The following is a 17,054-nucleotide window of genomic DNA, read 5'->3' on the forward strand; positions in this document are numbered from 1 at the left end:
GCCTCTGCGCCCCCAGAGGGCCACCCACTCCTGCCCAACCAGCTTCTTGCTCTTTTGTGAAGCTGGCTTCTGGGCGCACGCGGCGCCTTGGCTGATCAGCCCTGCAGGGAAGTGAACGGAGGGAACCACGGAGCAGCGTCAATGACAGCCGCCCCCAGCCCAGCCCTGCCAGGCACAGAATCCACAGGGAAAATCATACCATGGACCAGGCTCCAGATGAATCATCGCAGGGGGAGCAGCTGCACTGATGAAATTTTAAAGCCGACACGAGAAAGAAAATAGGAACTGCAATACACTAATTTAGCCTGTGGACACTCTGGAGCATTTTTAATTAAAGCTATTCTGGAGCTAAATAGAGGCAGTGGGGGGACGGGGGAGGGGGTGGGAAATGGGAAAGGGAACCCGTGGAGGCCCTCTGCCCTTCCCCTCGAACCCCAAAGCCACATCATCTGAAGATAGTTAAAAGAATAATGTTGCTCTCTGCTGCTTTTTGCCAAAAGGCAGATTTTTCTGCTTTGCACAGGGCTGGAGGTTCCTGGGCAATTTTTATTTCACTGACAAGACTTAGGTGCCAGAATCATAAAATCTCACAAGCCAGAGCCCATGAGGCCGTGGCCAGATGCCCACCCATGGCAGCAGTCTCCTTCCTAAACCTGGTCATCCATCCTCCCACCCATCCACCCTTGATTACCTCCAAAGATGATACACTCACTATGCTATGAAGCAGCTCTCCCTGGGTTAAGCGGATCTTCCTTACTCTGGGCAAGAACCAGTCTCCCCTCTGACCCAGAAGACTGGGTAGGATACAGGCAGGGGTCCCCAGATGCATCCGCCAAGTCCAGCCGGGCACTGGGGATGTGACCACTGAGATCCTGCAGCCCTGTCTGTGAGAGGCTGACACTCCAGCACAGGTGGGGGCTGAACTCCCCAAGGGAGGATCCCAACACCCCATCCGAAAGAGCAGCCTGCGGTGCAAAGAGAGCTCAGAGCAAGTGCTCACTGGCCAGTCTCTGAGTTCCCAGCACTTCTCCTGCACTAGCAAGAAGCTGAGCAAAAAGATGCTCTTATTCCCTAAAGCCCAATCTGATTGCCTGTAGCCAGCAGGCCTGGGCCCAGGCTAGAGGCCACCCCACATCTGAGGGATGGAAATCTGTGTCCGGAGAGCCTGGCCCAAGTGTGGGCACAAGCTGGGGACAGAACCCCCCGGCTGCTGCCTCCAGGGCAAGGCCCCCAGGGAGCAGGTCAGAGCAGGCTTGGGGAGGGAAGGGCCCAGACAGAGACACCCGCATACCCCGATGCTCCAGACACAAGGCCCCTGTCAACCTCCACCTCTGCCCATGTGCGCGCAAGTAGGCAGATACAGCCATGGTGGGGTGATCCTTGTGAGACAAGGGGGTACCCACAGGGAGGCGGAAGAGGAAGGCCCACCAGTCTGGGGCCTGAGCATGTGTAGGTTTTGAACAAGTCCCCGGGGGCTCAGTGGTAAAGAATCTGCCTGCGATGCAGGAGACGTGGGTTCAATCCCTGGGTCGGGAAAATCCCCTGGAGAAGGAAATGGCAACCCACTCCAGTATTCTTGCCTGGAGAATCCCATGGACAGAGGAGCCTGGCGGGCTACAGTCCATGGGGTCACGAAGGAGTCAGACACGACTGAGCGACTAAACACAAGGCCAAGTCCACCACGTGGAAGTGGGTGTGTGTTCTCGATGGGACGGCGTGGCCTAGGAGAGCAGGGGCCACAGGGACACATCCACCCTGGTCCTCGGAAACAGGACCACGAGCCACAGCAGGGCTGGACCGTGGAACAACACTGCAAACAGCATCCGGAATTTGGAGTCCACGCTCTCAACCTGCTTCTCCCCAGAAGCAGTGCCATTCTCCCCTACTTGCTGGACAGGAACCAGCTCCAGAGTCAAGGCCCCCAAGTTCTGATGCTGCCCACCCCCATCACCTCTGCCTACAGTTCCCGCAGCCCCCCACCACACACCCTCCTTCGCCCCTAGGACCAGCCCCCGGGGAGTGTTTGGGTGTAGGGAGCCCCAGCTCACAGCCAGGCGAGCCCCCACCCCTCCCTGCCCTCACCAGCCCCAAGGAGCCTGCACACGTGGGGGCAGGCACCCGACACCCGACACCCAAAAACGGGCCTTGCAATTCGATGCCTGGCTGTGCACCTAACATGGAGGCCATGGAGGAACAAGGCCAGGGTGCGTGGACCATGTACTCCGCGGAGTCCTGCACCTTCCAGCCGCCCATGCAAGGGCGAGAGGTGGGACGGCAGCCGTGGGGCTGCCCTCAGGGCGGCAGCAAGCCCACCAGTCGCTTAGCAACGGGGCCCGGCCGCCGAGCCCTCCCTGGGGTCGGTTCCCAGAAACACGCTCTGGGATCCAGGCCGGCTGCTTAGGAGCCAGCAGGCGTGGTTGGGGAGACGCGGGTGCTGAGATGGAGTCAGGGCTGAGGACAAGCGGGGAGAGAGGCTGGAGGGTCCACCCAGCCAGCTGCCCATCCCGCCACCGGGCGCCCCGATTGACCAAGCTGACCGTAGGCGCCCAGCAGCGCCCCGTCCGTAGCGGGGAGGGCCCCTTGTCCTCGACTGGGTAGCCAGGTCCGCTCCAGGCTCCAGCCGCCCGCAGCCTCCCAGCTCCATCTCCTCCCTGCACCAACCTCGTCACCCATCCCCGACCCGTCGTCCCCGTGCTGGGGACGGGCCAGGGTCAGGCCTGGCCTCGGCTCTCTGTGGCCCCAGACCAGGCAGCAGGGCAGAGGGCAGACCCCAGCCCGTAAAGAATCTGGCCCGGCAAGCCCAGGGAAGTTTCCCTACGGGTCTGAGCGCGGGCGAGCCTGTCCACCTATCGGGCCTTGGATGCACCCAGCAGAGGGGCAAAGCAGCCCACTTCTTCAGCAAGTGTGGGTTCCACAGCATCTCCGGGCCCCCGAGGAGCTCGCAGGACACCGGGGGGACAGACGGGGGACGGCCATGACGGAGGGATGCCCGGAGGCTGTGGGGTCCCTGAGCAGGTGTCCCTGGAGGTGACTCTGGGCGGGAGTGGAGGGCAGGTGGGACGTTGGGGGCACGAAGCAGGAAGGAACCCACAGAGGCCACCTGGGGCTGGGAAGCCAGGCCCTGGAGCGGAGGGCGGTGCCAGGGCCCGCCCCGGCCCTCGGGGTGCAGCCAGCCTACCTGCACCAGGAGCTTGTCACCTTCCAGCAGCTTCACCTTGGTCTCCAGCTGCCGCACGTAGGCGGACGAGGGATCTGAAAGGCACAGAGGAGTCGCGTCACCGGCCGGCAGACTGTTTCCCGCAGGAGGGCCCTTCCCTGCGCGCCCCCGCCCTGGGTGGGCCTTGGAGCCCGGTTTCCCTGTCCACCTGCAGAACCGGGGTGAGGGATGCTCTCACCAGCTTGTCCTGGGCTGATGCCTTCAGCCTCCGCAGGGCTTCAGGTCCAAAAGGAGGTCCCTGATGGCCCCCTCACCCCGGGGCGGCCCACCCCAGGGCCCGCGGGGCAGGGAGGCCCTCGCCCACGCAGTGGGGGCAACTGGGCTTCCTCCACTCCGTCCCACCTGAACTTCTACAAACGATTGTAGGCGTAACCCAGCACCTTTCCTGAGGTCAGGGGCCGGACCAGAGACACCCCCAACCACACGCCCCCAGTGTCTGAACGCAGCAGGGGGGTGAAACCCACCCTCCCTTGACTCACTGAGCCTGCTGCATCAGAAGCAGGAGAAATTCCACCACCCCAGCTACCCACAGCCCCGGACCCCCCTCCCCATGGGGCTGGAAATGGGCTCAGAGGAGAAAAGTCCCTCCAGGCCAGGACAAGGGAGCCGGCCTGGGTAGAGGTCAAGGGCGACATGGGGCAGGGGGAAGGAGGCAGGAAGCGGGGTAGGGGAGGTCACAGCAGGGGCAGAGGGAGGAGGCTGGGCCCAACGCCTCAGTGACAGCACGGGCACCTCCCCAGGTCTGCGGGCACCTGGGAGGAGACTGCCGCGCGCCTCTGAAGTCCCACGGGCGCCTGGCTCAGGCACCAGCCAGGACCCTGCCCACCCGTAGGCCAGCCTGCTGCTCCTGCCCTGACCCCTGCCTGGCCCATGACAGGACTCAGGGTCTTCCTAGATCACACTACTGACCCTTCGTCTCAGAAGGCACCAGACCTTCGACGTAAGCCAGCTCCCTAACCCGCCCACAGCACTGCCCCCCACGGGCCTTTCGACCTTCCCGGGCAGGGGGTGGGGGAGAAAGGGGGCTTGGCTGCTGCCAGAGGACGAGCTGGGACCGTCACGCAACCAAGGCAGCAGAGTCAGCACGCCCCCAGAGGGGCCCCCAGCCCTGAGGGTCCCCGTGTGTGACGTGGACTTCACGCCCCTTCCCCACGGAGCCTGTGGGCCAAAGAGGAGCCCACGGGTGCCCTGTGAGGACGAGGCGGTGGGTGGCCCCCTCCCCAGATGCCATGACCACCACCCTCCACCGCCCTGCATGGAAGCTTGGGCCCGGCTCCACCAGCCTCTGCCCATCAGCAGCTCTGCCCTCTGACATGCCCGGGAGGCGCTTCCCCCTGCAGTGTCCAGCTGCCCCTTGACCTGTCTGCTGGGGGTCACTCTGTGACCCGAGCACCTCAGAAGGACCTGGGGAGGCTTGTGTGCCCAGGCCGGGACCAGACCCAGGAGACTGCGGCCCAGCCCTGGGCAGGAATGGGAGGCGGCCCACCCCACCCCGATTACACAGCCGACTCCTCCCCTTGCTCTCCGCCAGTCACCTCCCAGGAATGTGGAGGCTTCTAGCGAGGAAGAAGGCCACTCACCCGCCAGCCTCCCACCCACAACCCCAGGGGTGACACCAGGAACCAGAAGGCAGATCTGCAGCGAGCCCTGCGCGCTGGTCTCCGAGAGGTGAAGGGGCTTCTTCATACACACGCAGGGCAGTGGCGGAGGATGGCTGGACCCCAGGCGGGGACTCCAAAGGCCCCCCACTGGGACCCGGTACCCAGGTCAGGGCTGGGTAGATTCCCCCCTGCCTGGGCGGGGAGCCCTCGGCGGTCACTACAGTCCACGCCCTGTGCCATTCCCCTGCCTCGGTTTACCCATCCATCTGCCCAAACTGACCAGATGCTCCCACATCCCGTCCTCACCCACCCACACGCACCCACACCCGTCCACACCTATCCACACAAACAGGCCCGATGGGAAGGGCCTTAAGGTTTGTGGTCTGCTGGGCCCTCTGAGCACCAGGGCGGAGATGGGGTGCAGTCTCCCCAGTACTCTGTCCTTCACCAGCTGCCGGCAGGAGGGTTCCCTGGAACACCACCTGAGGAAAAGACCCTCCCGGCTCCACGCAGATGGTGCTACAGGGACCAAAACTGAAACCACTTGCTGAACAACAGCAGAGAGTTCATAGCCTCGTCATCTTTCAAATGACGTTTGGGAGAGCATCTCTCTTCAACGATACAGGGAAAAAAAACAACACTTCAACGCCAGTGAAAAGAACTGGACGCAAAAGCACACATATAATTGCTGTTGTGTTTAAAAATATCTGTGCATTGAAATAAATCCAGGAAGGAGGCACGGGGAAATACTGATTGCAGTGTTGCTCACGAGGGGACGGGTGATCTTTTATTTATTCACACCATTTCCTGTTAGTTTTCCAATAATCTGCTTTTAGAATAGGGTGCGATCTTTCTTTATAAAAAAGGAGGAGGGATTAAATGATTCCCCTCCACATCACAGAGCCCCCTGTTGATGTCAAGGCAGGCAGAAGAGGGGGCCCAGAGCACGGCCTGGAAAGTGGACCCCATCACCCACCCTCTGCCCACGTCCTCCAGTTCTGGTCCGGGGACCTTTCCTGAGCCCCAGGCCCAGCTCCGAGCCTGCCCAACCCTGCTCAGTTTAACAAGGGAAGAGGCCGCCTCCTCAAAGTCCTGGATAAACCTCCCCTGCCCCGTGGGACCCCTCCCCACTGTCTCTATCCTCAGCTCTCCAAACCAGGCTGTGCACGCTGCCCAGGGCCAAGGAGCCGGACATCTGGTCACCCGGGGGGTCAGAGCAGGTGCCCTGCGGTGGAGAAGCATGAGAGCCAGGTGGACCCTCAAGTCGGGGGGGGGCGGTGTGGGGAAGGGACGGCAGGAAGGGCCTGGCTCCCTAATCCTCCCCAGCAGCCTTGGGCAACTGGGATCCCATGGGGCGCCTCCATGCCCCAGCCTCTAGGAGACAAGCGTGTAATTAAATTAATCCCAGGGTTTGCAGTAATGAGTGGAGCCAGCAGGGAGGGAAGCGTCATTTCCTGGCCTGATGGCTGGGCGGAGGGGCGTGGGAGGGGGGTGTAAGGGGGTCGGTTGACTGCGGAAGGGACCCCGAGCTGGGCTGGCCAAGGTATCCATCCCCTCAGACCTCCCCTGAGCCAGGCAGGGCTCACTGGTCCAATTCTGGGGGACTCATGATCCACCTTCCATCTGGAGAGACAGGGAGCGCCCCCTACAATGTTCTCACTCCCAGGAGCCTGAGCACCAGCCCTCCTCAAGGATCCTTGCTCCCGGGGTGCGTGGAGGACCAGTGCAGCCCATGAGGCGGGGGGAGTCACGGAGATGCAGGTCTCCAAACTCCTCCCCAACGGCGCTGATCAGCTCCCCCCAGAAGCCCTGTGCCAGGTGCTGGCCTTGACCATCCCTCCCAGAAGCCGCCAGGTCACATCTCCCCTCCTGGCCCAGCCCCCTTGCCTGGCTAGGCAATGTCACTCCAGCCTCAGCATCAGTCCAAACTGCAAGAACTCGGGGGCCAGAGGCCAAGTCCAATCACCCATCACCCCCTCCCCACCTAGCTCATAGAGTTTAACAGGCCATGGGGCCGCCTCCCCAAAGTCCTTGAGAAACCTCACCACTGGGCACCCAGAAGGTCCTGGGAGACCTAAGGACCAAAGAAGAATTCATCCTTCCTGGTGGGTCGGACTGGTTTCCCCAGAGGAGTCGACCTTCTCAATCCTGCAAGCTCCCGTCAGCAGCAGCAACGATGACAGTCAGAAGCACCCAGCCTGTGACCGTGACATGGCACCGCCAGGCCACCCAGGGCAGAGCAATGCCAGTGGCCAAGGCCCAGTGTTCCCCGGACCTCAGCCCGCAACACTCACGCTGTCTCACCATGAACTTAACGTCTTAGTTTGGATGAGACACAGGCTCGTGGGCAAGCGGTGAGGTGGGGGGGTGCCTGGGAAGCCCAGGTGGGGGGCGTGGGGAGGTTAGAGGGGATCACAAGGAGACAAGGACAGGGGGTGTCAACCCTCTGGGGAGCTCCGGGGGCCTCAGAGTCACTCGCCGACCCAGGGGCTCGCTGACGGGAGCCGCTCCTGGCAGACGAGGGGTGTGCGTGCCCCAGGACTGCCCACCTGGACGGGTGATGGGACAAGCCCCCACGCAGAGCTGCAGGTGCCAGCAGGCGAAGCGGGTGGTGGGCTTGGTGGCAGTGAGTGCCACGGGGACCTGGGGAAGGAGCCAACAGTGCCCGCCACGGTCAGGAGAAAGCACGATTCTCCTTCTCTGCACGGGAGGAACGGGATGGGGGCTGGGGGGCGGGCGCTGCGACACACAGCAACACACGGGGCCTGACTCTACAGCTGCCACCTCTCCCAGGGTCCCCACCAGCCCTGATCCCTGCCAGCCCCCTCTCCTTGAGCAGGGGCCCCGTAAGGGATTGGGGACAGGCAGGCTTTGTGGCATCACTAGCAGGAGACGCGGCCATGCCATGCCTTGGAGCCATCCGTGGGGGCTCACACCCAGACGCCCTGCTCTGAGACGGCTGACGTTTCCACGTCTGATTCAATTCCTTTCTCCTCCCGCTTCATTAAGAAGGGGTCGCTTGCGGCATCAGGGCTGGGGGCTCCATCGGACCTAAAAGGTCTCATTAAGCCGAGGTCTGCTCACTGCTCCAGTTCCCTCCCCCTCTGCCCCAGGGGATAAGAGCAGCTCCTAAGAGCATCTCTGCCTTCCCAGGAGTCATTCTGGGCTTCTCTCCTTTCTACCCCCATCTCAGGACTCACCTCCAAGGGGGCAGGTGAGCACTACCCACGCCTGCGGCCGTGGAAATCGAAACCAAGCAGGGTGGGCCCAGAAGACACCCGCACTCTGCGCCATGGGGCTCAGTCTCCACGCGTGCCTCCCACCTGCCCAGGTGGTGGAGCTGTGGCCTCTGACAGGCGACCCCATGGGAGGTACCCCCCGCCCCCCCATAAGGCGCAGAACAAGGATGCAGGATCGCACCCGAATCACATAGGCAAGGGCCACCAGGAGAACCACGCCCAGGGGGCTCGGACCAGCTCCAGGCTCACACCCAGGGGGCTCGGACCAACTCCAGGCTCCAGGAACAGGGGCGACGCTCTCAATGCTTGTGTCTGCCCCCACTGCAAAATCCACATGTTGAAACCTAACGCCTGGCAAGACGGTGCTAGGAAGCAGGGCCTTCGGGAGGTGCTTAGGTCATGAGTGTGGAGCCCCCATGAGGGCAATTAGTGCCCTAATAGATGAGACCCCAGAGAGCTCCTTTGTCCGCTGCCTTGTGACCACACAGCAGGGAGAAGGCCATCTATGACCCAGCAAGTAGCCCTCCCCAGACACTGAATCTGCCGGCGCTTTGACCTTGGGGTCCCAGCCTCCAGACGGAGGAACTCCTGTTGTTTATAAGCCACCCGGAGCAGCTGGAGCAGACTCAGACACAGAGCCAGGCGCCCTTGCCTGCAGACCAGGCTCAGCACGCCCTGGGCTGATGTTCCTGCTGTCTCTGCCTCTGATGAAAGAGCCACGCAGGTCCACCACCCACCACCACAAGGACACTAATCCAGCTGAGCCTGGGCACCGTCCTGTGTCCTGAAAGGACTTAAAGGGCGTTCCAATCCCAGACCCAACTACTCCCGACCCTGGGCAATCCCAAAGGTCACCAGAGCACCGCGTTCTCACAGAGCAGGTAGTCCCCAAACCCAGGACCGGAAAGGAGAGTCACCAACTTCATGACAGTCCAGGCTGCCAGCGGGGAGTGAGCTCCCCACTGCTAACGGGAAGCAAGCAGAATCTGGAGACTGGAGAGAAACCCCAGTAATACTGAAGTTTCCCCACCAAGCTGGGAGGAAGGGGGGGACCCCGTCAGGTGGGTGGCAGAAAGCCCAACCTACAGAGAAGGAAAAAAACACTCAGACTTGGGCTCACCCAAGGTCACAGGGCCAGGTGCCAGCAGGACCGGCAGTCAGCATGCTTGTCCCAGGGCATGGTCCCCTTCTGCGAGGGGCTCTCAGCCCAAGGAAGGAGCTGCAGGAATAACCACGTCTGCTGAAGGGCAAAGGGTAGAGTGAAGAGGCTCACCCTGGGATGACAGGGCACAGAGAGAGTGAGGATGCACTAACAGGGAGAAATCAGGGAGTCCTGCCTGAGGGAGGTGGCATCTGAGCACTAAAGAGCGAGCAGGACACTGACCCGCAGGCAAGTGGGGCAGGGATGGAAGGCAAGTCCCAGCTGAGGGTGCAGAGTGAGCAGAGGCAGGAGGTGGGGTCAGGCAGGTTCGGGAGCACCTGGGCCGGTGCCCACTGGCATCTGTCTCCTGGCACACATCGTTGCCCCAGTAGGTGCGGGCTGAATGTGAGACGGACATTATTTATGCATGAAGGCGAGAGGGCTGCGGCAGGCATATCAGAGGAACATCAGGTTCCTGTGAGGACACCGCTTGGCAGGGGCAGCGCTGAGCAGGGAAGGCTGCCTCGGCACCTCCCTCCTCCAGCCGGGCCTGCCCACCTGAGTTGCCCACAGTGGGTCTGCAGGGCGTACGGGCCAAGGCAGCTGACTTCCAGAGCCTTGGGCATGAGAAAGATGTCTCCTGTCCACACAGAACAAACAAGAACGCAAATTTTACTGAGCACCTACTGTATGCTTGGAGTAGGGAAGTGGAAACCCACTGCAGTATTCTTGCCTAGAAAGTCCCAAGGACAGAGGAGCCTGGCGGGCTACAGTCCACGGGGTTGCAAAGAGTCGGACACGACCGAGCACGCACGCTACTGTATGTCAGCTGGCACTGAGCAAAAGCCCAGTCCTTCCAGCACCCCCGTGATCCTCACACACCATCCGCTGAGACTCAGAGAGGTTAAGTAGCAAGTCCAGAGTCACGTGGTGAAAACACGGCAGGGCTGGGATGTGAACCCAGCTTTGTCTAGAGCCAAGGCTCTTTCGGCCCTTCCTCGAAGCGCCCCCAGCAGCCCTGGGGCCACACGATCACCCTGGGCCTCTCAGAACGTCACGGCCAAGGGGACTGGCACTGCTCAATCACAGCCCTGACCCGGTCAGGGGACCAGCGATTTTCACCCACTCCCCGGATGGAGAAACCAAGATTTGGAGGGGCTCAGGAACTGGTCCCATCAGAGCGCATAAAAGCAGGGCTGCAACTTGAGATGTGCATGCATGTGTGTGTGTGTGTCCATCCCCAAACTTGAGATGTGCATGCGTGTGTGTGTGTGTGTGTGTGTGTCCATCCCCAAACCTGGTGCTCTTCCAGGCCACCCATCAGGCCTGGGAAGGCCCACGGCTTCCCTCCCCCCACCTCCCTCTCCCTGAGCACAAATTCTCACCACGGGGCAGCTCTGGAAACTCTCCGCCTCCAAGGCGGGGCCCAGGGAGCTCCGCCCTGGACGGCATTCTCCTGGCCCTCTCTCCCCTCGGACCCCCTCCACCAAAGGCACCTGCCGGCCCCCAGGGTCTGGACCTCACCAGGTCACGAGGCTCCGAAAGGCTGGCACCTAGCCTCTCCCCCACTCTCCCCTGTGTCCTGAGATAGGGGACCCTGGAAACCTCAGATCCCACCTCTCCAGTTCAAACAAGACAGCCATGCCCCACCTTCCTCATCCGGATCCTTCAGAGGCAAGAAAATGAAGGGGCACAGAGAGAAACGAATACCTCATTGATGAAAACTGAGACCTCCCCAGGCCGGCCGCTCACCCTCTCCCGGAGAGGCACACGGCTGCCCCTGGCAGCCACCTGCCCCGCTATGTGCCATGCGCACGGCTCCAGGGACCCACAGCTTGGTGCTCTACCCTCCTGGGGCCGCCTGGCATTTAATCTAACCCACGCTGAAATCTGGAGGGACCGGCCCAGCATACTTAGAACCTGCCCCGGTGTGGATCCACCTGCCGCTGCGGGTGTTCTCCAGCCGAAAACTCAAACTCATCCTCTCCATCTACCGCTTAGGAAGCCTGACAAGCCAGACTGAAACCAGGGGAAAAGAAGGGAAAAGAGACTTCCTTCCCCATGCCTTCAACTTTCCCCTGCTGGCTCAGAGGGTAAAGCGTCTGCCTGCAATGTGGGAGACCCGAGTTCGATCCCCGGGTCGGGAAGATCCCCTGGAGAAGGAAACGGCAACCCACTCCAGTACTCTTGCCTGGAAAATTCCATGGATGGAGGAGCCTGGTAAGCCACAGTCCATGGGGTCGCCAAGAGTCAGACACGACTGAGCGACTTCACGTCAGTTTGCAGGCCCAGAAACTAGCCTGTGTGCTTAGGCGCCAGAGCAGGTGTCGGCCCTGTTCATGTCTCCGCCCCCACCAACCTGATTTCGCTCTGAATGATTGGGAATCAGTGACAGAGGCGGAACAGACCACCGAGAGGCCCCCACAGAAGGGGGGACACACAGAAGCCGAGTCACACCTGGCCTGTGTCTCTCGGTCACAGCACCTGGCTCCCCGGGGATCTTCTCAACGCTTGATCTCGTCTCCCCTGAAACCCACGAGACTGGACTCCAGCGAAGGGGCCTGGAGGTCCGCATACAACTCAGACGTCCTCCAGGTGATTCTATCGGGCACATGGGCTGGGGACCCCTGATCTATGCGGAGCAATGACCGTTCAAACGGTCCCCCTCTCGGGCTCCTTCCCCGAGGGACTCCATGCCGTCTGGCCCTGACTATTCCTTGGGGCTAAACTCCTGACAACATAGCTGCACTACAGGGACCCCGATGAGACCAGGACACGCGGACGTCTAAAAGTGGTGGGAAGAGGGGGCAGTTCATGGACCCCAGAACGTATCAACCAAACCCTCTGGTAGCCACAGTGGAGACCTTGTGGGTTTGAGCAGGAAAGAGAGTTTGCCTTCCTGCCTAGATATCAGGTACGTCTCTGCCAAGCATGCTCCTTAGAAGAAAAGTTATGACCAACCTAGACAGCATATTAAAAAGCAGAGACATTACTTTACCAACAAAGTTTTGTCTAGTAAAAGCTATGGTTTTTCCAGTAGTCATGTATGGATGTGAGAGTTGAACTATAAAGAAAGCTGGGTCCCAAAGAATTGATGCTTTTGAACTGTGGTGTTGGACAAGACTCTTGAGAGTCCCTTGGATTGCAAGGAGGTCAAACCAGTCAATCCTAAAGGAGATCAGTACTGAACATTCATTGGAAGGACTGACGCTGAAGCTGAAGCTCCAATACTTTGGCCACCTGATGCAAAGAACTGACTCCTTGGAAAAGACCCTGATGCTGGAAAGATTGAAGGCGAGAGGAGAAGGGGACGACAGAGGATGAGATGGTGGGATGGCATCACTGACTCAATGGACGTGAGTTTGAGCAAGTTCCTGGAGTTGTTGAAGGACAGGGAGGCCTGGCGTGCTGCAGTCCATGGGGTCGCAAAGAGTCAGACACAACTCTGACTGAACTGAACTAAACCAAGCATGAAAAGCTGGTGGGGCCGGAACGGGGCCGACTGGCCAGCCGAGGTCGCCGGAGGCAGGGGGCAGGACACCAGGGCACACTCCAGCCGTGGGCAGGGGCAGGAGGAGTGGGGAGAGGAGTGGCAGGTGGAGCAGGGAAAATCTGGGCGTGGCTGGCTCCTCAGTCCCAGGGATCCCCATTCCAGATACAGGGGAGCAGCTGGAGGTACGGCCAGCAGCTCTGATGTCTGACACCTCAGCAGGAACCCTGCCCCATGGGTGAGCAGCAGAGCTGGGGCTCAAGGCCTTGGCAGCAAGAGAAAGAGGGGGCTCCAGGCAGCAAGCTCGGGAGGCAGCATCACATCCGGACAGTTTTGCCGATTCAGTAAAAACATGAAGAGTTTCCCTGGTGGCTCAGATTGTAAAGAATCTACCTGCCAAAGCAGGGGACCTGAGTTCGATCCCTGAGTCAGGAAGATCCCCTGGAGGAGGGCATGGCAACCCACTCCAGTATTCTTGCCTGGAGAATCCCATGGACAGAGGAGCCTGGTGGGCAACCATCCATGGGGCTGCGAAGAGTCAGACACGACTCAGCAACTAAACAAAAACAACTTTGGAAAACCTCACAAACACCCACAGCAACAGGCCTCCTCTGCTGCTGCCCCCAACCCTTGGGAGCAGCCGAGTGGCGGCAGGTCAGAGCCTGCAGGGAGAGGAGGGGTCCACGGGGATGGGAGGCTGACAGCAGTGGGAAGCCACCCTCCTGCAGACAGTTCAGGGACAAGGGCGGGTCCCGTCTCTGCCCCCAACCACCCTGTGGCCTTGAACAAGCCCCTTCCCCTGCCCAGGCCCAGAGAGATGTGGGTAGGAGGCGCAGGTGACCCAGGGGGCTGAGGGCAGGACCAGGAGGTGATTCAGAGCCCCTGCAGGGCAGCACCCCTGCAATTAGGCAGAGCAGCGAGGACCCGCCCGTTACAATGACACAGATTCAGCGTGGGGACAGCAAACCGCCCCTCCCACATCACAGGACACCCAGAGCAGGTGGCTGGTGACCGAAGGACCATGGAGAAGACTGACTTCTGCGTGCCTCCCCCGAGGTCCTAGGGAGGACGCGCCCTTCTAGCCGGTGAGGGACCAACTCCTTTTGTGGCCAGGGCACATCGCAAGAGGAGAAAACCAGTGAAGGGTCCCAGCTCCGGCAGCACCCTCGAGCTTCAGTCTCCCCCAAACAATACGATAAAGATATCAGCCTGCACTTATGAACTGTACTTGGCAGACTGCTGTCCACCCAAAGATGCCCACTCTTAACTCCTGGAATCCACGAATACGTGACCTTACGCAGACAAAGAGACTTTGCCGATGTGATTAAAGTCATGGCAGTCAAGGGCGGTGGGGGGGACTAGCCTGGATGATTCCCCAACCTAGTCTCATGAGAGTATGAAAAATGGAGAGCCGTTCCTGGCTGTGGTCAGAGGGATGTGTGAAGTGAGGAATGGTCAGAAAAAAGCACTACTGCTACTTCGGAAGACAGGGACGGGCCACGAGCCAAGGAATGCGGGTGGAGTCTAGAAACTGGAACAGGCAGGAGAAGGTTTCCCCCTCAGACCTGCTGACACCTGGACTTTAGGACTGCTATAAGATGACCCACTTGTGCTGTGTACGCCACCCCAAGGTCGTCATCGGTGACGGCAGCCGTGGGAATAAAAGCTGTGGCTGTGACTTCAGGTGACATGCCCAGCCACTCTAATCTCAGTTTCATTTTAAAACGAGAAGAGAGAAACCAGCCTTGGGAGGCTGCCGCGAGGACTAAGAAAGCTGAGAGAGGTAGCAAGCGGCCCTGGAAGCCCCTGGCTCAGCGCCTGGCATACTTAATAGATGCTCAGTTAAAACCCGGCCCCATCCTCTCCACTGCCCACATCCCAGCGGCACGACCTTGACAGGAAGGAACTCACGGTGAGCGGAGGCTTCCATGCTGCCAGCCAAGGGCACACCGCCTCTGAGCTGTCCCACCAGCACCAGGTCACCATGGAGACGGCGGCATCAGGCCACAGCCACCTCCACAGCATGACCGCCCACCTGGGGCCTGGCCCACCCGAGCCCCCTGCGTCTGCCTCGCTTTCAGAGTTAGCGAGGCTGGTGCATCACCAACAGCCTGTGAAAATGGGGTATGAATCCAATTTAGGACCGTCACACCCAGAGAGTATCTGAAGCAATGGTGGTACTGTTTGTTCATAAAACAAATGCCCCCTTCTCTATTTTAAGTTGAGATTCTTGTAGAGCGTGGCATGCACGGACACCTAAGCTGGCTGTGATGGAGAAACAAACCGCGCTGGTTCCACAGACCGCAGGGAAGACCTCCCTGCCATAAACAGAGTCCCAGCGCGGGTAAGGGTCCTCTGTGCATGGACCCCTGGGGCTGCACAGACCCCAGCGCCCAGCCCCGTGTTCACGGATGCATCACAGGTGGCCTCCAGGGGGCGGGGAAGGAATGAGCGAGCAGGTGAGCCCGAGGCCAGGCTCAGCCCCCTACTCCCTAGCACACTGCTCCCCAACCCCAGTTCAATACCCCAGGAAACAGGGTTCAAGAGGCAGCCCAAGCCAAACCCAGGCAGGAAGGCGGGTCCACAAAAGAAAGGAACATGGCGAGAGAAGAAATGACCCAAGCCGACACTCACCAGACCCCAGGCCCTCGTGGCAACGAGAGCCAGGCTGAGCAAGGCCAGAGAGGATGTGCTTGGTCACAGGGCACCTGGAGGTCTGATTCGAAGGCTGTAAGGATGGGGTCAAACCCTGAAGCTGGGGGTCCAGGCATGAGGCTCAGGGAGAGGAAGGACGGAGCTCCTCCCGGGCAGGGAAGCCTGCACCCCACACAGCCCCACGCTACACGCATGGAGGGGTCTCCTGCGGCACCTAGGGTGGATGGGCAGAAGCCGGCTACCGCCTGGCGGGGTTATGATTTTGGTGCATGATCCAACTCCTCTGAGGAAGCTCACAGACCCGCACGTCCACCCTGGGTCATCGTGGGGGCCTTCACGAGGCATCAAGTGCCCCAGGCGGGCCCCAGGCTACAGCTGGCAGGGGGGAGGCATGCACAGCCGCATCCCTGCCACACTGCGAGGAGCACCTGGGCGTGGGGTCTGGGCTGGCTGCATTTGCCGGGCAAGTCGTCCACATCCATGAGTCAGAGAGAACCATGGGGACAGACCAGGCCCCCACAAAAGGCCGCAAAGACCCTGGCAGAGAGGGGCTGCAGCCCTGCAGGCGCTGGTGCTGACGGGGGTGCCCCAGGTGGTGGGCTTCACCTGGCCCTGCCAGCCTCCCCAGGTGCCTTCCCGTCCTGCCGTCAGCTCTCTGAACGACCCTCGGGCCCAGGCTGCCTTTCACCTGGTCAACAGAGCTGGAATTGCCCTTTGGACCCACAACTCTCCCCACGAGGGAGGGGGTGCATGAGCTTCCAGGATTCAAAGGTCACCGGCTCACCTTTGGGCAGGGCCCTTCCTGCCACAACCTCAGTGGGTGGATCCAAACAGGACTGGCAAGCCAGGCCTCCACGGCGCCTCTGGTCAAGGCTCAGCCTGCTGGGGGAGACCCCAGAGCCTGCCCATTCCGCCTCCCCCAGGGTGCCTCTGATTGGAGTGCGCCCGCCCTCTGCACGTTTCTGGGTAGAGAAGGTGGCTAACCCTCACATCCCGTACACTACACAGAGCAGGAACCATCAGCCCACTCCCTGGCATCAAACACCGGCCCTGGGCTGAGAGGGGACCGGTGAGGCTCGTCACGGAAAAGGGTCACCAGCAGTGAGGGGAGCAGAGCCCAGGCCCCAGGGCCCGGGACCCACCACCACTCGCCGTGTGACCCTGGGCAGGTCGCCTGCCTTCTCTGGGCCCCAGAACACCTTCTCTGTACAACAAGGAAGTTGAAGGCCTCCGGGGGCCCTTCTGACACGGTGGGCACAGCGGGGGCGGGCGCATCACCGCAGCAGCACCCCTGCCCACGCGGCTGTTTCTTTAAGAAAGAGACGAACGCGGACAGACCCGAAGGTCAGGAGAGCCGGTGCCAGGATGAGGTCAGTGTTTGGTTACCAATGAGGACAAACAGGCCTCGGCCCCGCAGAGGAAGGGCCCTGCTGGAGACGCGCCGGGGGAGCGTGAGGTGGGCGGGGCCAGGGCGCCACCCCCCCCCCCCGCCGCGTCGTCACGCCCACAGGTGACAGGTGACAGCTGGCCGCCAGGAACTGCCCACGGCCAGCTCTCAGTCTCAGCAGGGAGCCAGCACAAGGCCTGGAAAGGGGACCCCCCAAGGGAGCAAGAGGGCCCTCAAGGTCAGCCTTTCCCAGCCTCTTCCTAACATCAGGGTTTACTGAGGGACCCCAAGATGCTCCCCAACTTGCCCGAGGTCATAGGCCCT

The 17,054-nt window shown here is 61.0% G+C and overlaps 1 protein-coding gene across 2 annotated transcripts in view; it reads right to left on the bottom strand.

Moving 5' to 3' along the window:
* CCDC85C (coiled-coil domain containing 85C) overlaps window positions 1-17,054 on the bottom strand; it is a 78,062-nt gene that overhangs the window by 15,626 nt on the left and 45,382 nt on the right. For both annotated transcript variants that reach the window (XM_043434418.1, XM_043434416.1), the window contains exon 2: window positions 3,179-3,252. In XM_043434418.1, coding sequence (XP_043290353.1) covers window positions 3,179-3,252 — 74 coding nt within the window. The remainder of the gene's footprint in view (window positions 1-3,178; window positions 3,253-17,054) is intronic.

This window comes from Cervus canadensis, chromosome 17 (assembly GCF_019320065.1).
Source record: "Cervus canadensis isolate Bull #8, Minnesota chromosome 17, ASM1932006v1, whole genome shotgun sequence".
Lineage (NCBI taxonomy): Eukaryota > Metazoa > Chordata > Mammalia > Artiodactyla > Cervidae > Cervus > Cervus canadensis.